Source organism: Rhopalosiphum maidis, chromosome 3 (assembly GCF_003676215.2).
Source record: "Rhopalosiphum maidis isolate BTI-1 chromosome 3, ASM367621v3, whole genome shotgun sequence".
Classification (NCBI taxonomy): Eukaryota; Metazoa; Arthropoda; class Insecta; order Hemiptera; family Aphididae; genus Rhopalosiphum; species Rhopalosiphum maidis.
Window position 1 is genome coordinate 35,919,459 of NC_040879.1, and position 27,085 is coordinate 35,946,543.

General features: G+C 26.7%; 3 protein-coding genes across 10 annotated transcripts; 2 read left to right on the forward strand and 1 right to left on the reverse strand.

Moving 5' to 3' along the window:
• Nucleotides 1–2,498: 2,498 nt before the first annotated feature.
• On the forward strand, nt 2,499–9,556 carry LOC113558730 (legumain-like). Of its 6 annotated transcripts, none has more exons than XM_026964253.1 (13): nt 2,499–2,617; nt 2,690–2,762; nt 4,137–4,216; nt 4,299–4,409; nt 6,654–6,735; nt 6,851–6,936; nt 7,009–7,147; nt 7,215–7,284; nt 7,352–7,479; nt 7,540–7,764; nt 7,837–7,953; nt 8,037–8,219; nt 9,022–9,556. In XM_026964253.1, exons 4-13 carry the CDS (start codon nt 4,378–4,380, stop codon nt 9,187–9,189), a joined length of 1,230 nt encoding a protein of 409 aa, XP_026820054.1. In that variant the 5' UTR covers nt 2,499–2,617; nt 2,690–2,762; nt 4,137–4,216; nt 4,299–4,377; the 3' UTR covers nt 9,190–9,556. The 6 variants fall into 6 exon arrangements, with proteins under 6 accessions (XP_026820054.1, XP_026820055.1, XP_026820053.1 ...); XM_026964254.1 differs by having other exon boundaries at nt 4,305–4,409; XM_026964252.1 differs by having other exon boundaries at nt 4,312–4,409.
• Nucleotides 9,557–11,289: 1,733 nt separating this feature from the next.
• Nucleotides 11,290–21,287, forward strand: LOC113558729 (probable serine/threonine-protein kinase DDB_G0282963). 3 transcript variants are annotated; one of them, XM_026964246.1, is made up of 11 exons: nt 11,290–11,762; nt 11,850–12,077; nt 12,263–12,410; nt 17,768–17,987; nt 18,058–18,457; nt 18,778–19,000; nt 19,178–19,267; nt 19,865–20,215; nt 20,285–20,421; nt 20,497–20,598; nt 20,940–21,287. In XM_026964246.1, exons 3-11 carry the CDS (start codon nt 12,266–12,268, stop codon nt 21,066–21,068), a joined length of 1,797 nt encoding a protein of 598 aa, XP_026820047.1. In that variant the 5' UTR covers nt 11,290–11,762; nt 11,850–12,077; nt 12,263–12,265; the 3' UTR covers nt 21,069–21,287. The 3 variants fall into 3 exon arrangements, with proteins under 3 accessions (XP_026820047.1, XP_026820049.1, XP_026820048.1); XM_026964248.1 differs by having other exon boundaries at nt 11,303–11,762; nt 20,500–20,598; XM_026964247.1 differs by lacking the exon at nt 11,290–11,762 and having other exon boundaries at nt 11,779–12,077.
• Nucleotides 21,288–21,650: 363 nt separating this feature from the next.
• LOC113556974 (probable glucosamine 6-phosphate N-acetyltransferase) lies at nt 21,651–23,525 on the reverse strand. The gene is made up of 5 exons (XM_026962221.1): nt 22,875–23,525; nt 22,733–22,795; nt 22,511–22,641; nt 22,385–22,446; nt 21,651–21,929 (listed from the first exon to the last, which is right to left on the reverse strand). The coding sequence occupies exons 1-5, from the start codon at nt 23,017–23,019 to the stop codon at nt 21,767–21,769; spliced, it is 564 nt and encodes a 187-aa protein (XP_026818022.1). The 5' UTR covers nt 23,020–23,525; the 3' UTR covers nt 21,651–21,766.
• Between the last annotated feature and the right edge of the window lie 3,560 nt (nt 23,526–27,085).

Genomic DNA, 27,085 nt, shown 5'->3' on the forward strand with positions numbered 1-27,085 from the left:
ATTTAACAATATTTTAATAATACCTATTTTGTTTTTAAATGCAAGCTCCGTAGATTTTCCCAAATACTCGGAAAATTCATAGTTTATCTTGATACGATGAGATCGAATTTTCCTGATTTGGCTATTGGCCTTTATTTAATAGGAAAATTTATAGTAGATCAGTATACCAACCCACAATTAACTTGTGAGTATATTATGTATTATCTTTTTCCGTGTAACTATGTTTAATGTTTATGTATTAATAAGAATCTGAGAAGTATTGATACTTTCAGAAACGGGTTGTATTTTTTTGTTATATTCGTATATACTTATGCATTATATTAAATTATCAATATTTAAAAAACAACGAAACATAGTAAAGACTATTTAGTGTTTTGTTCATAGATATAAGTTCTATGAGTTATCGTTACTAAAAATGTGATACTTATTTTAATTTCTTTTAAATAGGGTTGGATTTCACAATAATAGATCCGTAGATTTCTACAGTATTTCTGTAGTGACCTTTAATGAATGTACTGATCAATTCAGACTTCTTGGAACAGCATCAATAGGATTATCGAATTCAATAAATACTTTTAGTTTAGCACATTCAAATTCGTTAAGTACAGGTTCAACGAATTTAATGATGCCAGTTACAAATTATATGTTGGTATTGAAACATTATTATTAACAAAGTTTGCTGAGTTGGATCTCCTAAATAATTGTATTTTTCTAGAGTAATTTAAGAGATATTTTAGCGGACCTATCTGTTCCACAAAATAAATCATATTATACATTTAGATTGCACCCATTACCACAAGATGGCTCAATATCAACGAGTAACTCGACTCTTGCCTATGTATACAAATTCAACATCAATATAGGTATACGGGTATCCCACGGAGATCTGTCATATTAAATAATGAAATATCTTTTGTTCTAATCAATATTTTTATAAAATTTCTTTTAAATATAAGTCTTTGGCACTCGTGCTTAATGTTTATTATACATTTTTTATTTTTTAATACATAAAATAAAAAACTTAAAAATTGATTAAAAAAAATTTCAAAAATATTCAAAATAGCCAAAAAAAATTTAGATAGTAAAAACATTTTTTTAAGTCCAGTGGCAGATTTTTCACAATTTTTTTTATATCTATATTCTCGTTAGGTAAATTGCGATCTAGTTTATGTTAGAAACATTATAATTTCAAAAAATATAATTTTATATAAACATTTAAATAGGTGCATGTTAAAATCTAACTATTTTTTTATTGTTTTACATAAACTGGATCGTAATTTACTTAACGAGAATATTGATATTTAAAAAAATTGTAAAAAATCAATAACTGGACTTAAATAAATGGTTTTACCATCTAAATTTTTTTTAAATTAGATTCATAAATTGACTATTTTCAAATATTTTGGTCATTTTTTTATCAATTTTTAGTTTTTTATTTTCAGTATTAAAAAATAAAAAATGTATACTAAAAATGTAGCGCAAGTGTCTATGAATTATATTTAAAAGAATTTTTTTTTAAAATATTGAATAGAACAAAAGTTAATTCATTTGTCAGATCTTCGTGTGACCCCCGTATATATATAAATATGATTAGTTAATAATATAAATTATTAATATGATCAATCATCATACACTCGATATGTCGCATGAGAATAATAGTTAAGAATGTTGCTATTAGGAACTGGCTAAGAACATGCATTAGGTTGTGCGCAACAAACTATTACCAACTCTTATGGACGAACTATAGTAAATTTATAATACTTAACCTATCAAATAACATTACGGATTGTTATCTTGATTAAAATATTAAAATAAATAACGAATTAGAGGTTAATAAAATAGTTTCTTTCTTTGTTCATTTTCGCACCTAGCCTGTAGATTAGATACGATTCGCATTTTAAAGTATTATTATTTTTATTGAAATTAATGTATTCATGATGTATTCATTTAATGTTGTTTTTATATTACTAACGCATAAAACATTAAAATTATTTACATTCAGTTCCAAGATGTGTAAGATTGAAATGTTTAGACCTAAATTAATATACTTAAAAGTATGAATATCTGTGTTCTTTCGTTCGTTTTTTACGGTAGGTATACTAATTTAGTAATTATTAATAAGTCCCGAGTACATATATTATAACTAGTTAATATTTAAAAATACTCAAAACTCGTTTTTAAATTAAAGTAGTTATTGTAAAACCCAAACCTTAATGATTTAATAGCCGGATAACGTCGTAATCTAACCTAACCTTGGATTTGATATTGTTATTTAATTTTAATATTAAGCGTTATTAGCTAAAACTGGTTTTGCCGGATAAAAAGTTTACTATTTAACAATTTTACGATTAAGAGAATAGGCTCAGATATAAAACAATATAAGAAAGAATATTGTAACTTGTAGGTACTATCATATTTAAAAAAAATATGTGGTTTTATATGGTATGTGCAGTATCAGTTTAAAAAATGAAATACAATAAACTAGACGAATTTGTCGAAAACTTTTTGCATTTTAGATGTATTAATTTTGTATAACTAAACGTTTTTATAGATTTGTTTAAATTCAACTGATTCAAGTTCTTGGTGTTTCGAAACTATAGAATCGTTTAATGCAAAAGTAATATTTTTTTTTATTATTAAAATTATTTAATGTATTTACCTAACTATTTTAAATTATTAAATTTTTTAGGGTCAATTTGCCAAAGACAACGGAGCAGAATTTATAATTAATATTATAAAAATAGATGATCCAAAAAATGTTTGTAAGTGTAGACCATACCCTTCGTTTAACGATATTCTAGATGGTTTTAATGGTAAGAGTGCTAATATCACAAAAGAATGTGTTTTATTAAACAGATCTTAGAAGATATAGCTAAACAATTTTTGGACGATATGCACCTCATATTAGATCATTTTGTATTGTTTAACTAAAATAATATTTAAATTTCAGTTACAGTCTTGGTTTAGGCTATGATGATATTATTTAAGACTGTTCACATTTTGTTTATTAAATTTAATCAATTTAATTATTAAAAATTAAAAAAAATAAATATTTAATAATTTACTAAATGTTCGTTTTTATTAATTCTCTTATAATATACTATAAGTTAAGATAAACTACAATTATTTGAACAGTGATTGCTATTATAGTAATTACCTCATAAACTATTAACATATAAATAAAAATTATATTTTTATCAGGATGTTGGGGGAAGTATATCTTCCTTGTCTTAACATCTCTGACTTTAAAAAAAATAGCCCAATGTATTAGTATTTTCATTGTAGCTATTATAATGTGTTTATCAAATTTATAAATATGAAATTAATTTTTTCAAATCATTTTGGACATCATATTTGACTACACGTTTTGAGATTTATTTTTAAACTAAATTTACAGTATACCTAGGAATTTTTTTATTTTAGCTGAGTCGTTTAAGGACATTTTGGACCCCCCCCCCTCGAATGTGTTGTAAGCCTTTCGAATCATTCGTGTTTATAACACTTAATAAAAAATTAATTTAGTTGACCATTGATTTATACAAATTGGTATCTTGGTTTTTTTTACAAATCTTATTGGTATGAATAGTATGCTACACAAAGCTGTATAAATAATATACCTATGTTGGTTAAACAATTAGTTTTATTGATAAATATTTAGTGAATCATTTTTAATGGGAACTTACCTACGATAAGATGTGTAAACATCAAACATCTTAATAGATATGAAAGTAGTTTTAAAAAATATGTCATAATATAATGTCAAGAGGCACTTAAAATGTTTTATCTTACATTGTGTAGTGGTATTATAAATATATAATAAATGGTAGTAGCAAAAAGTAATGACATAGAAGTTAGCTATTCTAAGGGTTAAGCTATTTGTTTTTGGTCATTTGAGAACATTTTGCACTTTTTTTTTTTTACAAAAATGTTGAACAACAATCTGTTTAAAAGAAGTAAGTTTAATATTAATTTTTCATAATATACCTATAATAATTCATTAATAAAAAATAATTGGTAAACATTTATAGAAAGCGTATTGGTTTACTGTTTGTTATGTGTACTATGTGTTCTATTAATATTTGCCATAGTAAAAGTAATTATTGTTGGTCCAAGTGATTTTATTGATGAATGTCTAGAATTCGTTGGTGGTAGCACAAAACAAACCTGGGTGTTCCTAGTTGCTGGTTCAAAAGGATGGGATAATTATAGACATCAGGTATAAAAATGTTATAAAAAACCATACATTAATGCAAATATTTTATTTCTTTCAATATGAAAAATAATTAAACTAATTGTAGTACTAGTTTTTAGGCTGATGTTTCACATGCATACCAAACATTGTTGAATAATGGTATACCAGTTGATCGTATAATTGTAATGATGACAGACGACGTAGCCTTCGATTCAAAGTAAGATTTATTATATATATTATTAATACAGTTTCAAAACAATAAAAAGTAATAATTGTGGCCTAAAAAAAATATATCTTAATATTTTTAAATGACGAATCTTACCAAATTTGCACAAATATAAATAATTTGAAACATCCTTTTATTTTATACAAATTATATGTTCATTATTATTTGATTAATAACAACCAGAAATTATTTATAGGTACTTGCTACTATTTAAATAATTATATAGGTATGTGTTGTCTTGTTTTTAAATAAATAAATATATAATATATAAATTTAACAAATGATTTATTATTTATATTGCTGATTTTTAATCATTTATAAATAACCTGATGAAAATGTTTACAAATTTATGAAAAAGGCAAACAAATTAAAATAAAATAATAATAATGTTAGAAATTGTATTTGCTAATGAAAGAATTATGGTGGAAAATTAAGTGAAACTATTGTTATTATTGTAAAATTAAATCTGGAACAAATATTACAGTTATATTAAAACATTAAAAATTGATTATTTTGAGAGTAACAAAAGGGAATCTATCACTTTTTAAGTTATTTTAAGTATGTCCTACAAGAACATAATAATAGCAACTTTCCTCATCAATTTATTATTCAATCCTAATATTACCAACAGAGAAAACTTGTGAGCCTCAGACTTAACTTTTGTTAAAACAATTTATTTCAATATTTTTTACTAAATATTTTCGAAATGCAGCGTAACTTGGTGACTATTGATTTGAATTTTAGGTGAGACCAAACAAATGAAAAATATTTAAAAAAAATTAAAATACTAGTATATATGTTAATGAATCCCAAGATTTTGAAAGATTTATTAGTAAATTTATTTATTTGTAGTTAATGAAAAACACATTTTATATTTAAATAAAATCTCAAATAAAATAAATTATCATTTATCAAATCAATAGTAATATAGTACTACATTTTAAAGTATATATTATTTAAAAAAAAATAGGATTAATAAAGATGAATAAGTAATAACAGATTTATGTATTTATGTAAATACACAATATTTAATAGGAAATGGCAATTAATTTTGATTATTCGGTCTGTAGATTACAAATTTGTGCAGATTTAATTAGTGATTCAATTACTGAAAATAATAGTACTTATGTTTACTGAGTAATCACTAATCATAATATAATATAATATAATAAGTAAAATGTTAATAAACAAAATAAATTAGGAAAATATAATATTGTAGTGCATCTGATAATACAATAAAATCTTTAGAAAGACTACAATATAACTTTATTTCTTGAGTACAAAAGTTAAATAAGGTTTTATTCATTTATAAAATAAACCCAAATTTATGCTAAAAGAAGCTTATACCATGAGGAATAAATTATGATTAACTTTATTGAAAGTTGATTTTAAGTTTTTAAAATTAAGTTGATGTTAACTTAACTATTTTGGACTTAGTATTTTTGAATACCTAGTAAAAATCAATATTCTTGTTTTAAATCTATACTTTTTATGATTCAAAGGCGGATACAAAGGGGGGTAATTGCGCCCCGCCCCCGTTCACAAAAAAGTACTATATATTCCAACAAAGTTTTTTTTTTTAGATAGATGATGACCTTTTTTTAGTTGATAACTAACAAATTGTCTCCCTCCCCCGTTTAAGACCACTGTATCCGCCCTTGTTATGATTTATAACAAATATCAAAGATATAATATTAGATGAAATAAATTTTAATTATTTTAAAACATTTTAGGAATAAAAGACATTTTTAAATTAGCCTAAGATTATAAACAATATGTATTATAACCAATTTTATAAATTGACATTACAAATAATTTTTCTAAAATATCGGGAAAGTAACCTCGTCTTAAAGATTTATCAAAAATTAAAAGTAGTAAAGGATTTACAAGTACTAAGTAACAATATCTAAAGAAAACAGGTTACGATATTTTTACCAAAAGCACCTATTTCAGAATACAATTATTATGAATTTAAAGAATCATAAATTTCAATTTTTCGACATACTTAACAATTCATTTAAATTATGATTATTGTTTGATGAAATTATCCCAAATTTTTTTTCAAAAAATAAAATTTTTATTAAATACCTACCTATGTAAATAATTAATTTATTAAATCATAAAAATATAAAATACTATCAAATTATATTTTTTATTACCAAACTAATATTACTATCTATATCTAAAAACAATAAATAATTATACTTTTTATTGATTTTAATCTTTAACACATAGAAATCCTTATCGTGGTGAATTATTTAATCATCCTAATGGTTCGGATGTTTATCAAGGTGTACAAGTTGACTATAAAGGTGAAGTAAGTAATTACTCAAAAGTTATTAAGATCAAGTTATTATTCAATAATAATTGTTTGTATAAAGTATAAGAAAAATAAATAAACTATAATAATTATTTATGATTCTTTTTTTAAGGAGGTAAGCAAAGAACATTTTCTGAATGTTTTAAATGGTAATAAGGCAGCTATGATAAACCTTGGATCAGGTCGTGTTATTGAAAGGTAAGATATTTTTAAGTGAGGCTTAATCAACATTCAAATTTTAGTAAACTATGTATTTATATTATTTTATAGTAAACATAGAGATAATATTTTTGTGTATTTTGTTGGTCATGGAACAACTGGCATATTAGCATTTCCAGAAAATTACTTATATGCTGATGAACTAAATAATACATTACAATCAATGTATAGTAACCGTAAATTTTATAGTGTATGATTTAAAATTATATTTATCGATGAATAAACAATATGTTTAATTTTTACAATATTACTTTTAGATGCTCTTATATATAGAATCATGTAGAGCAGGTTCCTTATTTGATGGAATATTAAGTGAATCTAACAGTAGTAAGCATTCTAAGAAAATTTCTAATAGTCTTAACAATTTAATTTTAATTATCTTTCATTGTATTAGTATTTGCTGTAACTGCAGCTGGACCTAGAGAAAGTTCATGGTCCATATATTGCATTGGAGAAGATGAAATACCTGATGTTTGCTTGGGTGATGAATTCAGCTGTACGTGGATTGAAGATCAAGCAAACGTAATTTTTATTTTATGCCATTTTAATAAAATTAATACTTAGTGTATTATTTTTACAAAGCTGGGTAAATTATATCCATTACAAGTGAATGAATTGGTTGAAAAAAGAACTGTTCTCAATCATTTTAATTACATTAGAACTTCAGTTAAACTAAGTAATGTGATGCCCTACGGAGACTTCAGTGTTGGTCAAAACAAATTATCAACATATATTGGCAAATCACCTGAAGTATTTTCCAAAAATCTGTATCATAATAATGGTGGTTTATCATTTATTAAACATAATGTATGTGTATTATACTTACATAATCAAATTAAATATTATCTTCTTGAATGTATATACTTTACTTTTTAATAGGATACAATTATGTCAAGTTCTAAATTTTCAAAAAATACATATAAGCAATATCATATAAAGCAACAATATAATGGAAAAAATAATACTAAGAAACAAAGCACTATTTACAATAGTATTGTATGTATTTATAATTTATATTAAGGTAATAACTAATAATTATTGAAAACACATATTTTTTAATTTTATGAAACATTTTATAGATGAGAAAAATTATGGACAGAGTATTCAGTACAATTCTGCAAAATGTTATAAAACAATTACCGGGATTTGTTGAACATGTTTATGATCTTAAAGATCTCCCTAGTAATTTGCAATTAAATGTATTTCCATGTTACAGACAAACTTTAGATTACATCACAACAAACTGTTTTTCCCTACCCAAGGTAAAATTAAACATAATTATTTCTTTAATTCAATTATTTAGGTCTAGCTACAAAAGTTTAAATATTTTTAAGATAAAAATGTATTTTACTGAGTTGGTGGAAAATACTATGAATACATTTTATACAGTACAACTGCCATGATATAACGAATCATTTTTGAGAATTATGATCTTCATTGTTAATTATTCGTAACTTTATCTCTGTATAAAGAATCTGATGTTTCTATATAACAAACTCATTTTTGTAAATGAAATCGAAACATTTTACAAAAAAAGTACAATTTATAAAAATAATAAATAAACGAAATTCACTAATTATTTCTTAATATTAAATTAAATAGATAAATATGAGATAAAATAATATAATTTATAATATGATGTTTATTTTTTAATAATTTTTATTATTATTATTATTTTTAAATGTAATTCTATTTAACGAATTCCTTTATATTACAAATTTTTTTTATTCCTAATGCGACTTTATTATTATTATATGGAAGTTTCACTATATAAATTATTTTAACTTTTAGTTAATTAATAATATTCATAAATGCATTAAATATACAAATATTTGAGAAGAATATGGTACACAAAAAATATAATAATAATATTTCTTTCAAAATGAAATGTTTTATTTTAATAACTAATTTATAACAAATAAAAATATATGACTTATATTCTAGAACTTTTGAACATTTTAAACAATTTAAATTTATTTAAAACTTTTCAGAAATAGCTACCATTATTTTATGCTAAAATAATTGTTTTTACTTACTAATATTTATACTGTTTGAAATGTGTAGAATACATACTCACTTAATGAAGTGCATGTATTTTTCAATCTATGTACAAGAGTTATAGACAGTGAATGGAAATCTGAAGAGTTTTATGTTTTGTTTGAACAAGTTGTGCATAATGTCTGTTCAAAAAATTCATCAACATTTTCAAATTTACTTAAAATGATAAAATGATTAATATTTATTAATTGTTTTAGTCAATACTCTATATGAAACCACAATACATTGAGATAGTATAAATATTAGATTTTTAATTTAAATGTACATATAATTCTAATGATATATACTGTTTAACATTATATTGTATTTCATGAAAGTATTACTATGTAACATAATATAATATATGTAGATATTATTAATAGGTTTTGAGTTATATATCTAGTAATAAATGAACCGTAGAACAGCTTAGACCTAGATTAGAATAATACACAATGACTTTGACTTATTTGTTATTATTGTTTTAATACAATTTACTATTTAGAGGTAAATTTAAACTAATTAAGTTAAATTTGAATTGTTATATCATATAATTTTAATTAACTCGCTGAAGACTATTAGTAAATTAAATAATACTAAAATATTGTAATTTTTGTCAATATCTTGACATTGTGTTTATTTATTACCATACATTTTTTTAAATAATTTTATTGAGTGAATTAAGTACAATTTTTGTAACTCAATAAGTTTTTAGAAAATCAATACATTTTTTAGTAAAAAAATAAAAAAAATATGTTAAGCAGTATACTGTCTTTAATTAATGTATTTTACTATTAATCATGATAGTGTATAAGAGATAATTTTATTATCAAATTAAATTGTATTATTTAATTAATTAAAAAATAACTTAAAGGACTAAAACAAAATATCCCGTATAACGACAAAATGCTTAATAACAATACACAAAATAATTGATATTAAAATGAAATTAGCCAATTTTGAGATACCTATTAATATAGAAAGGGGGCAATTGCCCCCTCCCCCCATTCACAAAAATATACCACATATTCCAACAGTTTTTTTAATAGATGATGACCTTTTTTTAGTTGATAACTAACAAATTGTCCCCCTCCTTTGTTTAGGATCACTGTATCAGTGTATCTGCCCTATAATACAAATAAAATAATACTCATATACCACAGACTTATATGCAAAGCTGGGCTAATAAGTAATTTTTTTCAACTAGCTAAAGTATGTGACTTTGACATAAACACTAAGCTAGGATAGAAGTTAGCTCCTGATATTTTCAAAATGTCTAACCAAGACAAAAGTTGGTTGGAAAAATAATAAGTGATGTTAGATGTTAGCTTTTTTTTAAGTTAAAATTACAAATTTAAAAACCCATTTGTTCAAATGTAAAGTGTTTCATTAATTAAATGAATAATTAGACACTAACTAAATTTATGTATTATATAAATATATAATAATATATAGCCAAGGTTTAAACCACAGATTACAAAAAAATAATATTATAAGAGACATACCAATCTATCATCAAAAAATACTAAATATTAATTGAACAGGTAGACAGTCATACAATTGTCTTCATAGTTTAACATTAAATTAGAAAACATAGATTTTTGTGGTAAAAAAAAAAATCTTTAATTTATCATTTTTAATAATATGATTAGATTATTTAATGTACCAAATTCAACTCTGTTAAATTAGTTATGACTTCCTAAAACTTCCTTAAATTTATCAAGTTAGACTCTTAAGTTTGCAGTTTGCTTAAATACTACAATATTTATGGCGTTGATCAATATTACTTACATAATACACATAGTCTAATGTCTATTACCTATGGTAACAACTGACAAACCAACAAAGCAACAAATAACCATGCATAATATATAAAACGTTATGTTATACTCATATAAATGTACACTACTTTATTTTATAACTTTATAAGTAATAAAAAGTATAGACTGTAAGACGGTATGGAAAATCAGAAAATAGCTAATTAAATAGAAATTAATACTATTTTAATTTCTATGCGTATTAGTCTATGCGCATTGCTCTGTGGCTCTATGGATTGAACTGCTACTGCATTGAACCAGCGATTATCAATCATAATTCATAATAATGGATAACAAATGGTGATAATGATTATACGTATGGCGACACTGTAATACTAACCCTTATCATGGCTAATTGGGAATTTAATTTCTTCTGCACACGTCACACATACACATGACACAACAATGGTCCATTCATTATCTCGAACGTCGATGATTTCGGAACCCCTTACGATCGTCATGAATACTTAACATTATCATGATTATTATTTCCGAGTTCGATCGGCCGAGACCCGCGGTCGGCGGCGTATGACGAAAGGGAGAAGGAATCTATCGCTGCGATCTCTAAAAACCCGGAATCTCGGTTGTTCTAAGAGCAGCAGCTGTTCAAAACGACGAGTCGTCGGCCGGAGCGTTACGTTTGACAAGGCCGACTGTACACCGCCCGCCGTAATCGTTTCTTCTTCCATGGTCGGAGCTACACGCCAACATGGGAATCAAAGAACTCCACACCACCGCCCCACCACGCCAACACCAAATCATGACAATTTCGGTTCATAATTATTAATCGCAACGATGTGATAAACACACACACTCACATACACCTATGTGATTTCGTAACGTTGCACCTACGTAGACGTGGATTATATGTATGAATATGTGTGTATATATATAACATATTATATATATACACACATGCACATTACATATATTATATATGAAATATTAAAATGTGTGAGTGTGTGTTAATGCGCGCGCGCGCGCGCGCGTGTGTGTTCATATTTCCATAATCGATTGTAAACTCGAATAATTTTTCCACAGTATTATCGTTGTTGTCGTCGTCATCTTTGTCCGTGCCGTTGTCGTCGTTGATGTTGAAGATCTAATTACAACGTCACAGTCGTGTCCGCGCCCGCGGACGCGCGACCGCCCGCCCGTCAAAGTACGGCCGAGTAAAAATGGCCCAAGCCCGAACGCATTGATCGTCGCCGGGCCCAACGAGACGAGTGTAGCGCGTCGAACACCACTGGTGTGTGCGTGTGCTTGCATGTGAGTGTTTGACGTTTGTTTGCACCCGGGCCGTCGGGTGATAGGGAACGGGGATTATCCCACTATCCCGGTTTCCTAATCGCCAAACGTGTTCGTGTGTTTTATCTACGAGCTTAACGACTCGTTGACGAATAATAATAATAATAATAGTAATAGTAATAATAATAATAATAATAATCTTTCAGAGCATGACATATATCAACAACGCAATCATGTTGATAGAAGAAGTCGCCGGCAACATGTCGAACAAACACAACAGCAAGGTTCAAGATAAAAATATATGGAAATCGTTGCGGACACACATTTTGTCTCGCCGCGAGAAGAACAAACAAGGTATGTTTTCCGCGATTTTAGTCTATACACCATGTTATTTTGCATTGTGTTCGGTAGGTAGGCTTATTATTGTTAGTCGGGTAGGTGTTTCCTAGTAGGCGTGTGCATGCCGTGCAATCAAAATCCCACTATGTAGCCTAATTTGTAAACAATGACGACAAATGAAAATAATCAAAATCTATCCAAAACTAGCGACGAAACTAAAACATTCAAAATAATGCGTACTTATTGATGACTGTGCTATTTAATAAATTGTTAAAAATATACCTAGGTATGGCATAAAATCAGTTGCCTGAGTGAATTATTGTTTTGTATAATAATGCGATTAAATTCAATAGACAAAAAAGCATTTATTTCCTTGCTTATTTTTTCAAAATACAGGGAGTTACGCTTAATGTGATCACTGGTTTATAGAATCACAATTGAAAATCTCATACCAGTTCTTACTAATGTTAAATTAACCTTATATTAGAATCACCAAGTACTAAATAACTGAATCATTTTTAAGAGCATTCTTATCGTTTTAATGGTATTTCAAACTTTCACTTAAAAGAAACAAGAATTGGTTTGGAAAAGTTAAAAGAAGCTATTCAAAAATATATCGAAAACAATACTTTTCAGTTGTTCCAAAGTTATAGGTACAATATGTACATACATTATTATTTATTTATTTTTAAATAATTAAAATTATGTATATATTATATTAACTGAATATGGATTTTAATTTCAAGCTAATATAAAATATAAAAATGAAATTAGTAGATTCTCAAATACAATCAAAAATAGATATTTTTTTCACTTTATTTTATTTTAATCTAATTTTAAATATACATGTACATTTAAACTCATCATTAAAAAAATTGTTTTATGGAATCAACCTGTTAATAGAATCAAAATTATCTGAACCAATGTGATCACATTAAGCGAAACTCGCTGTAGATATTATTAAAATGTTCCTGAATTAAATTGCCCTTATATTTATTTTTGATACAATTAGTTATTGCTTCAGAATAGTGCTGATTTATTTCTTCATGGTTTAACATTAATTATAATATTCTTTTTTCCATTATCTTCTCTTAATCCAAATTTTTGACTGAAACTCTTTTTCAATTTGTTTAATCTATCTAATAATTAAAGTACAGTAAAAGAGTAAAACCTCATTCATTCGGACTAATTATTAAGGCTCTAAATGATATGTTTTCATAAAAGTCCAAATTAAATAAAATAACCAAAATACGTATATGTACCTATTTTAATCAACAAGATATACATAGTATTAGGCGAATAAAGGTAAACATGAATGACAATATTTAATTAGTATTTAATTACGATAACATGCAGAAAATTTGTGGAACTTGTTATAACTTGTATTTTAAAATACAATAAGTATGAAAATAGCCTTAATCAACTGTTTGGATTAAGCCAAGTCCGGTCTAATAATTTCCGGATTAATAAGGTTATTATTATTTTAGCTGATGAATATTAAATTCTGTAAAAATTCTCTACAATATAAGGGTTTAAAAAGCTGTTGTTAAGCTGGTAGTCAAATTGTAACTTAAAAAAATATACAATCATTCAACCATCTACAAATTGTTGTTAACTCTATTGCCGAGATTAAAAAAAGAAATTAAAGGGCAGAAGTTCATGGCAAACAATTACAAAAATGTTATAAAGTGATATAAATAATTTAATTATATGTCAATAATTATCATGATCAATTTGTTTAATACATTATTTTCATTAAGTGAACTTATAAATAATAGCAGTATTTTGATTAATAGAATATGTTTAAAAATATGATAACTGTAATTATGTTCACTAGTTCCATTCACACAAAATAATGCAAAGAAAAAATGTAATATTAAATATTATCAAGTGCATAGCTATTATACCTAAAAATATCATTTATATTATACTCCTCATTCAAAATATAAATATAGCTAAACTAGATAATGGACATATTTAATAAACATTTTATCTATTTTAATTAATAATTTATTACCTCTTAAGTTTTAAAAAAATATATTTTTAGAATTAATTTTAAATATTCTGTTCATTAATGACTGACTAAATTAAATTATTTTTCTTTTTTATTCTTTTAGACATATTTACGGAAGGAGGCCACTATTACTCTAATTATAATTTTTATTATGTTTTTAACTTAGCTTTCTTTTCTTGAATATTAAAAAAAAAGTTGTTTAGTTAATAGATTGGCTTAATGTTTTTATTTTAATTATTATTATGATTCAAATGTTGTTTCTTACAATTTTATTGGTGGTACCAACATATGATTGTTTTTATAAATTATTTAATTACTTTTTTTACAAGATGATACAAATAAAAAATATTTTTTTATCCATTATTTTTTGTAACAATTAGGTTTTAAAAATGAAATCATAAGATTTGATAGTAGTAATTTTTTGCTATAGAGTTTAGAGCCTTATTTTACATTTACTGTATCAACAGATTATTATATTTAATATTCAGTCATATAGGCTGTGTAGCCATAAAACATTAATCACATGTTCATTTAAACTTAAGCTGTTAAACACATAATTTTTTATTGTACCAAATCCCTCATCCTATTATAACAATTTTTACTTGTTTAATACAAACATTTTATTTTCTAAAAATTAATTGTTATATTTCATTTTAGGTATAATACAGTTAACTTATGATTATCCGATTATCCCTGGAATAGGGTTGATTGTTAACTATGAATAAGCAAATTCTACAGTTAATCCACAAAATACAAACCAAACAAAAATGCTTTTATTATATTAAAAAAAAAAATATGCAATATTAAATAGTATTTAAATAAAATCAGTGACTTGTTTTGTTTCACAACACTGTCTTTATGTTTTATGATTGAAGTTTTTTTTTAACTAAAGGGATGCATCGCCTTGTTTTTCCAGATATTTAATGAACTCAATAATATGTCTTAGAGCTGTTTAATGTTTCATAACGTATCTCATAATTTTCTTTTTCACCTTCTGAAACCATTATTAACTATTTGTTCATAAATAAGATACTTTATGTTTGGATCATTGATATTACAATTAATCCACTAATCGAATTTATCTTCATCAACATTCTCTCTTTCAGAAACAGATTTTACAATATTAGCCAAATCAAAAACTAAGACTTTATTTTTTTCTCTATACTCGTTCAATGTATTTTCGACACTTGATAAAATTTTATATTATTCTGTTACACTATTAACGATTGATAATCAAATGTAATCGACGTACAAATCACGGAATCGGGTTATCGCATCCTAATTAGACCGATTGTGGAACTAATGATTTCATATCAAACACTATTTTTGTACATTCATAATTCTACGGAAAATCATGGATAATCAAGAGTTCAATACTATAAATGTAATTACTGAATAGTTCACAAGTTAGAACTGAAAAAAAAAACTGGAAAACTCGTTCTGTTGTATAATATAAAAATGTCGAGCGTTACGGCTGTTACGATAAACAATAAATTCTTAGTGGATGCGATCTATCAGCCTGTTATAATCTTAGGAATTGTGATATTAAATATAATTTATATTTATATACATTCTAATCAGTTACTTATTTTTATATTACAGTAGATTCTTAATAATCCAGCATATTTTGATATGCTATATTTTTATTTTTAGATGATAATGTTAGAATTTCAACAACAATTAAAGCTTATATATATAAGCTTGTCGTTGATAATAATTTATCTACACCAATAAATTAGACCTTTTTATGTTATTATTTATCGATAGAACCTTATGTTCTATTTAACAAAAAACGTTTGACGTTGTTTTTACGAGTAATTTTATACTCAAAATTTAAAGTTTAATCGGTTTTACAAATTGTAAATAATTTTATTCTGAACTTTTTTTTTTTAATTTCAATATAATAACTTATAAAGAATCTTGATTTAAAATGTTATGTCATAGTAAAATAATTAATAAATTTTTAATTACAAAATTATTTACATATTTTCGTGATTACATCGAATTTTGTAAAGTTTGGAATTTTAAATGCTTTTATAAGAAATTGAAAATGGATTTTTAATATATTTTAACTTTCGCCTTTTTTTACTCACAAACCAAAATACAACTTTAAAATGAATTGAAACATTCAAATGTCTATAAATAGCACCATATATGAGCCATAATATTTTGAAATTGATGTTATATTTATAAAATTTAATTATGATATTGGGTGAAAAATGTCGGTCTCTACAGTTATTAATCTAGAAATTGCATAAAAAACATCTATTTTACGTAAATTTTTGGGATTTTCTTAATTTTTTTTTTTTATATTTTTTTAATCGAATATTTTAAAACTACCGGTGACAGAAAAATATATCTAATTCAATAAATGAAATAAAATTTACTATTATTATGAAATCTAATAAATAGTTAATCTTTTGGAAAATAATCGAAAAATGTATTACGATTTTACGAGTATTTAAGGATGTAAGAATACATTAATACGTTAATAGTTCAAATACTTGTATAACCTGAAAAACTGTCTTATATTGTAAATAGTCGGGTTTCGATAAATGTTATTTTATTTGAAAGATTAAGACTACCTACGGATTTTGTAATTAAAAAATGAATTACTGTAGAGACTTATTAGTATTTCCAAGATATGATATGATTTTCATATTTTTCCATAAACGTTCATAAACATTTTGATGTTCCATCAATCTAGTTTGACAATTTTAAACAATTTGAAATATTGAAAAAGTAAACATCATATGTATTAGAAAATATATAAAATTTCTTATATTATTTCATTAATTATATAATTATCTTATATAATTTTACATTTATCATGTATTTATTTATTCATTTATAGATATTTCCCAATATTGTTCATGATTATTATTAATGTTAAGAGATTTGCAAGTGCTACTCAGTAATTTTGCCATCCAATAATGGGAACTAATATTCATAATTTTGAATAGTTTTTGAAAGTCATTATTGATACATGGGTATGTGACTGTGTAGGTACGGTTTCCCTGCAACGTCCAGACGCGGCGTCATGACGCCGTGCTGTTCCACTCTTTGACGCTGCAGGAAACCATACCTTTAAGGGATGAACAAAAATAATATAATAAAACATGTGGTAAGAAAAAAAAAAGTCCTCTAGTTTAGATATATTTAATCAATGAATAATATATATTATAACACTTTCCACTAGCTTGAATTATGTATGATAAAAATAAAATCTGTACTGAAAATACTAAATAAACAGCATTACAAACATGATAATAATATGTATTACAAATTAATAGTTATTAGTAATAAGTTATTACATATAATTTATTTATCAGTATTTAAAATATATTTTAATTAATAGCTGAAGTTGATGCTGAGGTGCTTAGAAAAAAAAAATGTGTGGAATATCAAAAAATGCAAGAAAATAAATTGTCATTAGCACAGATTAATGGCCGTTTAACTCAACTTCGAGATAAACGTGATGAACTTGAAGAAGAAAAACGTGCACTCTTGAATCAGTCACAAGCTGCTGATGATAGTATGGCAACTGCTTTAGTAGTGCCTAAAACTGAATCTAATTGGTATGAATAACAATCAAATATTTATTTTTTTTAATTTAATTATATTTATTTATTTATTTGTGTTTTGCAGTGAACCTATCAACAATAAGACTGTAGTGACTAACAATATCAATAATGTTGTTGTTACAAATCATCGGCCAACCCCTTTACTTCAACAACAACAACATATATATAGACAACAAACTACAGTAGTAAATTCACATTCTGGTGCAGGATCTCCTGCTGCAGGTAGCGGATTAAGTCCATTGGCACAACAGTCTTTGATGATGCACAATTCCAGTACCAGTAATACTGGAGGTAGTAACCAAACATTATTGGTTTGTTCGCCAGCCACAATAAATGCTGCAAACAATCAGAACAATAATGTGACTCGTTCTACTATGTCATTACCAGCTTCTTTATCTAGCACAATGAGTTTTACAAAATTTCCGCCGCTGTATAGCAGTAGTACCACTCATTTATTAGCGCCGGTAAATTAAAAAAATTAAATTTCATTTAAATATATTAACAATGTAAGTTTCTTTCTAAACTACTACATTATAACCCTAACAGACTTCTTGGCACACAATTCAAATATTGTGTTATTGATTGTATTACATATTATTATATTTCCAAACTATTTTTCCTCTCTATTCACTACTTACTTTATGGCTGACATTAACTCGTATTACTACATAATAAATTTTAAAACTACCTACTAACTTCCTCTTTAATATTTCACTATTAATATTAAACATTTATGGTTTATACTTAATATCAGTGTAATTTAAATTCAAATTTATTTTTTTAGAACGTTGGAACCAGTAACAAAATGGGTAGAACGCCATCGCCACAACCCCAAACTATGCAGCAGCAAAACTATCAACAGCCACAAATTGTTGTACCTTTCCCTCCATACAAGTCAATGAATAATAGTGGTAGCACTACTAATAATTTAAATTCTACTACTCCAGCTTCTGTAGTAAATAGCATAAATCAATCGTTAGCTTCTGGAACCAATAGCAATTATCCTAGTAAGTTTTTATGAAAAAAAAAATGTTGTATATATTATACTATATAGATATTTTTATATCAATCTTTTGCTACATGATGTAATACTAATTCTACAATATTTGCCATTTGAAGAAAATCTAAAGCTGTATGATACCTATATGTTAAATACTTAATTTTTTTAATTTACTTTAATTTAGTTGAAAACTCAAATAGACGTGGGAACAGAGAAGATACTACACAGTCATTTAATAGAAATGTTTGGATAAACAACAGCAACAATACTAACAGTAAGAAGATATTATATTGCATATATTTATATCGTAGTTTCCTATTTTAGTTGTATGTAATTATTTTTTTTTAGTCTATTTAATTTAGGTATGTTTATTTGCCCTTTAAATATTTGTTGCTATTCTTTTTTTTTTTTTGTAATATTCTTTTCCATAGTTTTATTGAATATTATAGTTTTATAATTGTCTTTCTTTCATTGAAATCATAATCATCTTACACAAATGTGTCTGATATACCTTTAAAAACTTAATAAGACATTGATCTGATCAGATTGACTAAATGCCACCATTGTTCCTATAATTAGCTTTTAAAACATTTTAATTTTACATGACCATAAACACAATTTTTTGAGCACTTAAATGTAGATTTTTGAAGTTCTTGCACCACAACATTTTGTAACATAGATTGAACCAATTTGAAAACATATACTAATCAACAAAGTGCTATCATTTGAAAATACAATCGTTACAAATTCTCTTTTATAGAAAATAGAATGGGATAATGCATAGATAGCAAACGACATGTGTACCAATCCCATTAATATTCTTACTATATTAAAAATACATTAATTAGGTATAACAATTTTTTGTTTATAGAAAACACACAACCAAATGTCAGTAATTATGGATCATTCTACCAACCTAATTCTACTACTGCAGTTAATTATTGTGTCAATAATGGCATGTTGTCTTCAGCTCCATCATTGTCTTCAGTAAATACAGTATATAGTTATTCTGGGCCACCACCACCACCGCCTCCACCACCACCACGAACAGAATCGTCTAACAGTGGTAATTTAATCGTGAGTACAGCTGGTGATCATGGAGCTCAACAAATACCAAAGCCTCTTTCTTCTCATCAACACCATCAACCTCATCACCATGTACACTCTCATCCACCTATGTACATGAGTCCAGGCATTCGAAACCAAACTAGTAATCACACATGTATGTTTATTGTGAACATAAATTTGTTTAAGTAGACAGGCATTCTAAGGTTGTTTTGTTTTTAATTAGATCACCCAAAACCACCTCATAGTGTCTACCCAGACGATAAATTGGGACCTCCTCCGGTATCTAATTTTTATCAACAAGGCAGTAGAAATATTCATTTGTCAAATACCACGACTGTCACGTCACAACCACATCAGATGGTATGTAGTTTTAATTTAGTTCATCCTAAAATAAACACGCAAAAATTCTGGTTCTTAAAGTATTGTTTTTTTAAGCAGAATCAAAAACCACACAATATTGGTTATCCTATGCGACATCCAACAGCTGCATCTCCAGCTTCCCAACTATCTCCGGCAATCATTCAGTCGTCTCAACACGTGAGTTCATCAATATGATTTATACTGAAACTACTATACTATTTATTCTATAATTATGTATATAGTATGTTTTTAGGCTCGATACAAATTAATTTTTCTTATGGTTTTGCTTTATCAATTTTGCACTAGACCGCATACTCTGTTTTATTATTATTGTTATCATTTTTTAATCGAATTTTTGTCTGTAGCAACTGATGATAAATAAAATTACATTAACATCGTAACTTCTTTAATACGTTTTTTTTAAATTATAATTTTATAAATATATATATATATATGTGGTTCAATGTTTTTCTATGCCATGGATAAAATATCAAATGGCATTGTTTTGTTATTTACAGGCTTTATATACTGTTCCGACAAGTTCAGTCACAGGGTATTCAAATAAACTGCCTGCCACTGCTGCTTCAACTGCTGACATTCCTAGATATCAACAACCATCACAAACACCTATGTCTAGACATGAATAATATTTGTATCAAAATAAAATTTTGATAGTTGACGAGAAGTACCTATATTAAATGAAATGTAGTGTACATTAATGTATTGCTTAGTTTTAATACTTTTTTAAACACTATGTATGAATAATACTGCGGTGTTTGTTATACAATATTATTATAATTATATATATATTTTTTTGTACTTTGTAAATTTAATGACACATACTTTTTTAAGTTGTTTTATATACGCAAGGGTATTCAATTATAATATTGACATTTGTATGTATAAAAATGATTTTTAATTATAACTCTTGATATAGTTTAAATATTTCAATTGTATAACTGATTAAATTATTTAATAAACTCATTGTTTAATTTGGTTATATAACACTATTTTTATTTTTATTTGGATAAAAATCGACTACATTCTTAATAACAATTAAATTTTACTGAATTATGAATGTTTAATAACTAATATTCTGAAATTGAAAATTAGCCTAAACATTGAAATTTAGAAAGTACATATATTAATTTACATTGCATGTTGGAATACAGGAATAACAAAATAATCAATTGGAATAGGTAAGATCTATAAAATAAATTAATTGTAAATTCATGCTTTTTAAATATTGTTATATTTATAACGTTTTGTAAATTGGTATTTTTCAAAAATTAACATTACACATACATTAAACACAATCATTCCAGTTTAAAATAAATAACAAAATTTAATGTGATGGTTGCTCAAACCTTATCTGCATATAATTTGAGTTTCCCGGTTCTCTTACAAAACCCATTGAGCTATACCAATTCACGTTACTATCTTTACATTCCAATGAAATCTTGTAACAATTTAGGACACGTGACAGAGCAATCAGACGTTGAACAACACTGTAATAAACAGTTTATTAAGGTTAGCAATCGGATAATTTAAAAGTTTAGACATGATATAATATATAGAATGACATACATAAAATATTTGCATTATTTACTATACATAATAGTCTTTTATGAGCTTTTGCAGCTGACATTAATTCTGAATTTGGATTGGAATTTAGAAATAAGATCACTAAATGTATGTGCAGTATGGGATTGGTGTATGAAATATAGTAAAAGTCTAAATTCATAAACGATAGTGTGTTATCTATTTATGTTATTTTTCAAACGTCTCTCAAGTATAAATGAATAGTTAAATAAGTTGAGCCTTTTCAAGATAAAATCTGACAACTCGGTTTAAATGTTTGTAATTATTAGTCATAATATCTCTAGATTTATTTCAATATTTGTATAAAAGTTCTAGTGCATTCAAATATTTATCGGATGAAAAAATTGTTAAAACTACTTACATTTTCCCAAAACGTTTTCCTCTGCAGTTAGAGTCGACAACAATGTCTTCAATTCTACCGCGCTGCAATTTAAATGCATAAATTAATAACATATCTTATGAGTCAGATACTACAATTATGTCTAACTTGTCCACAGAGGTGTATGAATTTCTTTTCGATAGTCAGCGAACCAGAAGCCACAATGCAGTTTTCTTCAGTATCTTCAACAACGATTATGTAATATGTACCACTGTTGTTCTTCATCGCGTCAAAAGTATCTAAAAAAAAAAATAACAATGAAATGTTAAGGGTTAATAGAGGGAGATGAACACAACAAATAAAGTATTGATAATTAACAATCGTACTGACTCAAATACATCTGCTGAGTGATGTTTCCTGTCACAGTCAGTTGAGACAACAGGTCCAAGTATCCTAAGACAGAATGAAGAAAAAAAATAAGTATGCTTAAAAGAATAACGTGGTGTTCAACTAGAAAACACTAGTTATGTACCACGTCCGTAGTCCGTCAAACACAGGGGTCGCAATCGGTATTTGCAGTCAGCGTCGTCGACCGACAATTGGTCGGCCCTGGTCGCGTCGTCGGCGGCTGTGGCGGCGGCCAGAGTGCGTGGATCGAACAAGTAGTCGACGGCCATCGTTGTGGGGACGAGATGAGCAATAGGACAACAACCAAAAAAAAAAAAAATAAGCCTCGGCTACCTAGGCAACACGTGTTTGTTGCGAGACGTAAACGTACAGCGTTTAGACCTGATCAGCGACAACGATCGTTCGTCCCGTCGTTGACGGAAATCGACGACGACGACCACGATGACGATGATGACGGATTGCCTGTGATGAAACGCGCGCGAGAAATGGCTCTTGTACCTCCACACCAACACTACTCGAACGCGAAATCGCTATGCGAGCGGCGCATTCCTCGAAACTCGGTGTCTCGGCCTCATATTCGTATGTTTTATTATAACTATATTTCATGTCTTGGAGGCCGTGTTTTGCTTTCACCACTAATACTAACAGGTTATCAGTTATCACGAATATTTAGAACATAATGATAATAATAATAATAATAATAATAATAATGATTATGTTCTGTCACGGGCGTGCTTGGCGGCTCTGCTGCTGATGCAGATGTATGTGTATAGATTATTGGCGGTGCGATGTGGCAAAGTGGTTCGGAAACGAGTACGCGTCAATATATTGGGCCGCGAGTCGCAGTGATTTGTTCACAGCTGCGCTTGCGCATACTCCCACATGACAACCACGGCTGCAGCACAGAAACAGCCTACAGCTCAAACCAGCCTCGCGGCGGCGATTCTTATGATTTGTGGTCGTCACGTCTCGTCAGCAGTAACTTATGCTGACTAAGCTGACTTATTACTCGTCTGTTATCACAATCAATAATCATACAATACTGATGACAGTAATCGATATTAATTCATAATATTATTATTATTGTCGTACGTTTGTGGCGTTTGTGCGACTGCCACTTCATCAGCACGCACGCATAGTTCGGAATGAAAACGAATGCCAAAAATGTAAAGCGTATAGATATTATTTGTAGCCTGTAGGGACTTCGAAACCGAATCGAATTTAATGTCGGACACATAAAGTGGATACTTTAGCTACTCTCGATACTGGAGTACCTACACGGTACCCCTCTACGTACACGAATCACACAATGACACAATACAACAACAAACCAAAAACTAAAACTTCTTAGTAAAGCCCTTAAACTTAAGTTCAAATTATTCTGATATACCTATATGTACAAAATTCGTTTCGGTTTCGAATTTCGATTGAAACATTTCATTTGGTTCCGATCTAAGTTTATTATGTATTTATATGCCGCTATCATCAAAGGTGGCCAAGGTGGGCATTAACTAATTAATTTATTTTCTAATCAACTTATGAGCTTTACTAGTTTAATTTACAGTTGAAATAACTTAGTTTTTCTCAGTTGATTTAAAAAAAATCCATCAAGTCAAAAATATTTTGAAATTTTTCTTTATATGTAAATATTACTATATTAGTATAAAATAAAAATAATCCAATACAACAATAACACAAACATTTCCGTTCTTTTTCTTGATAACATAATTTTGTATAGTTTAAATTAATACGTATTAGTTAAGTAAAAGTAAAAGGGTAAATCAGTGTACATTATGATAAAAGCTCAATAAAATTGTTTTTTATAATTTATATAAATAAGAAACTAGAAAGACACATTCACTCTTTATGTGATTTACATACTAATTTTAAAAAATAGATTACCTTTTTTTAAACCGACTACTGAGTTAAGTTAATATTTTTCTCCATATTAACTTGTAACTTATCGAGTTAAATGTATAATTTATTAATTGTTAACTTTTAACTAATCGATCTAATCAGTGGTGAAAGTGGAGGGGGACGGAGTCCCCTTCTTATTTACGGTAAGATTCCGCGTCGCCTTTAATTTAAGTCTTCAAAGTCCAAGGGGACGCTTAATAAGAAATGTATTGTAAATTTATGTTGCGTGTTAATTTTAATAATTTATTAATTAAATGGCTTACGCACACACACACATCAATAATCATCAAATTTAAACGTATTTTATTTCGCGCGAATAATTCCCACCTTTCTGAAGATGAAGACGCGTGCGATAAGCGATTATTAAATAATAATTATAGTTTAATAGTGTCATAGAACTAGACGTGCTCTATGGTAGTGTGTAATCCACATTCACGCTGTGTCTAATTATAGATACCCGGTCGGTTGTGTAGATATTCTGTTAAACATGTAACGGGCTGTAGTGCTGTACGAAAAGGTTAAATAATATTTATATAGCTTAAGATAATATGTGATATAACAATTATAATTTAAACAAATTATTAAACTGAAAGAATACGAATAGTGATATTTATTATAAATTATTTTTATTTGTTTTTTTAATGAAATGTTTAAAACTAAAATGTAAATACATTTTTTTTAACATTTCAGGTAATGTATTGCAATTTACTTTTTATTTAGCAGGCATTATATGTTTAAAATAATTTTTTTATGGAGAAAATATTATTTTACATACTATTAACAAAAATTTTTTATGAACAAATGTGTGTGAAAGAAAAAAATTATGGAAGTTTATACCTAGTGTGTTTCTTAAAATAGTTTGGTTAAATAAAAACTTTGGAAGAAAACGCTCCTCAATTTTTGGTGACTTTAGTCCCCCCTCGACATTTTTCCCACTTTAACCACTGGATCTTGTATCCTCTTAACTTAACTTTAGTTAATTAATTTCATTAACTTGCTCACCTTTGGCTATCATCAAATGTCGCTGTAATCTATACATGAGTTACTACCTAGTTGAGTACAGTTGCGTTCTTAGATAGATAATAAGTATTAAGTAAAAACAAGCTAGGTATTACGTCTGATTATCTGATCATTAGTTCAATGCTTGACCAATGACCATGCATTATTATTTAAAAAGGCGAATTGCATTAATTGCAGTCTGCAAGTGCTGTTGAATCGATTTTATTTCACTAACGTATAATACTTGATACAAATATGTTTTTGTAAATAAATGTATCTATGTATAAATTATTATATATAAAAAAAAAACAGTAAAAATTGTGTATTCTTCCCTTTTCCGGTTATTAAAACGTATTTAATTGCACAACTGGTACTATTTAACTGTTATAATAATACACGTAAAAGGTCGTATATATGTATCACTATTCATTCATATATAGTATATAGCAGGGGCGGACAAACTTGTTTTGGCCGCGATCTACTAAAAATATACTTCACCTTTTAGGATCGACTTCCTGCATTTATCGATAATGTTGTTAACTACCGCCATGATTAATTTTCGTGTACGTAGCTTAAAAATAAATTCTAACACGATCGACTTTAAAATCGTTTGCGATCGACCGTGTAGCCACCCCTGGTATAGGTACTGTTCAAAAATTTCAAAATGAATGTGTCATAAATTGAATAAATAGGTATATACAACTAAAGTACAAGTACCTATATACTATATAGATACATTGAATTTAACAATTTAGTTATTAATAGTATTTATAAATTTAATTGTACATTCTATTATAGGGATATATGATATGTATAATATATTCGGTCATTCAATGCTCAGTGCTCACTTAAGATGCTAAATTCGCATGTGTTGACTTGTTGTCTCCGTCTTACAAAGTACAACATAGTATTATAAATTTGGTTTCAGTAAAACTGAATCCGTGTTGAATTTTAATATTAGAGACATTAGAGTGAATTAACCTATAAATTATAATCAAACTTAAAAATAAGAAAATTATGTTATCTCTTGTCAGTTTTTTACGATAGGACAGGTAAGTTGATTCTTAATCGAATAATGAGTACCTATAAGTAAATACCTAATACTAAAATATAAAAATGATCATAATTTTCAACGATAAATTATAAATTTTCTTAATGATACTGATGAATTTTATCAAAATATGAATATGAACCTCAAATGTTTATAAAAATATAGACTGTGTAAAAAAAAAAATGTACAATATTTTTATTTTTATATTTTAATATTGAAATGTTTGTAAATAGCTATATCCAAAAGAACAGCTTATGTAGGATTTTATATTAAATTGTAAATCGTTAAGACCTAGAAAAATATTTTTATCGACATTAATAGAAATAAAATGAAAAGCGGGACTAATAGATGTTTGGCGAATCGCATTC

Excerpts from the sequence above, each read along its gene's own strand:
- LOC113556974 (XM_026962221.1), bottom strand. The coding sequence starts at position 23,019 with ATGGCCGTCGACTACTTGTTCGATCCACGCACTCTGGCCGCCGCCACA. Across the intron at positions 22,642-22,732 it reads CACTCAGCAGATGTATTTGA|ATACTTTTGACGCGATGAAG; the intron begins GTCAGTACGATT and ends TTTTTTTTTTAG. Across the intron at positions 21,930-22,384 it reads GGAAAACGTTTTGGGAAAAT|TGTTGTTCAACGTCTGATTG; the intron begins GTAAGTAGTTTT and ends TGTTTATTACAG.
- LOC113558729 (XM_026964246.1), top strand. The coding sequence starts at position 12,266 with ATGACATATATCAACAACGCAATCATGTTGATAGAAGAAGTCGCCGGC. Across the intron at positions 19,268-19,864 it reads CAACAGCAACAATACTAACA|AAAACACACAACCAAATGTC; the intron begins GTAAGAAGATAT and ends TTTTGTTTATAG. Across the intron at positions 20,216-20,284 it reads CCAAACTAGTAATCACACAT|ATCACCCAAAACCACCTCAT; the intron begins GTATGTTTATTG and ends GTTTTTAATTAG.
- LOC113558730 (XM_026964249.1), top strand. The coding sequence starts at position 3,926 with ATGTTGAACAACAATCTGTTTAAAAGAA. Across the intron at positions 4,217-4,311 it reads GGGATAATTATAGACATCAG|GCTGATGTTTCACATGCATA; the intron begins GTATAAAAATGT and ends ACTAGTTTTTAG. Across the intron at positions 7,480-7,539 it reads GGATTGAAGATCAAGCAAAC|CTGGGTAAATTATATCCATT; the intron begins GTAATTTTTATT and ends ATTTTTACAAAG.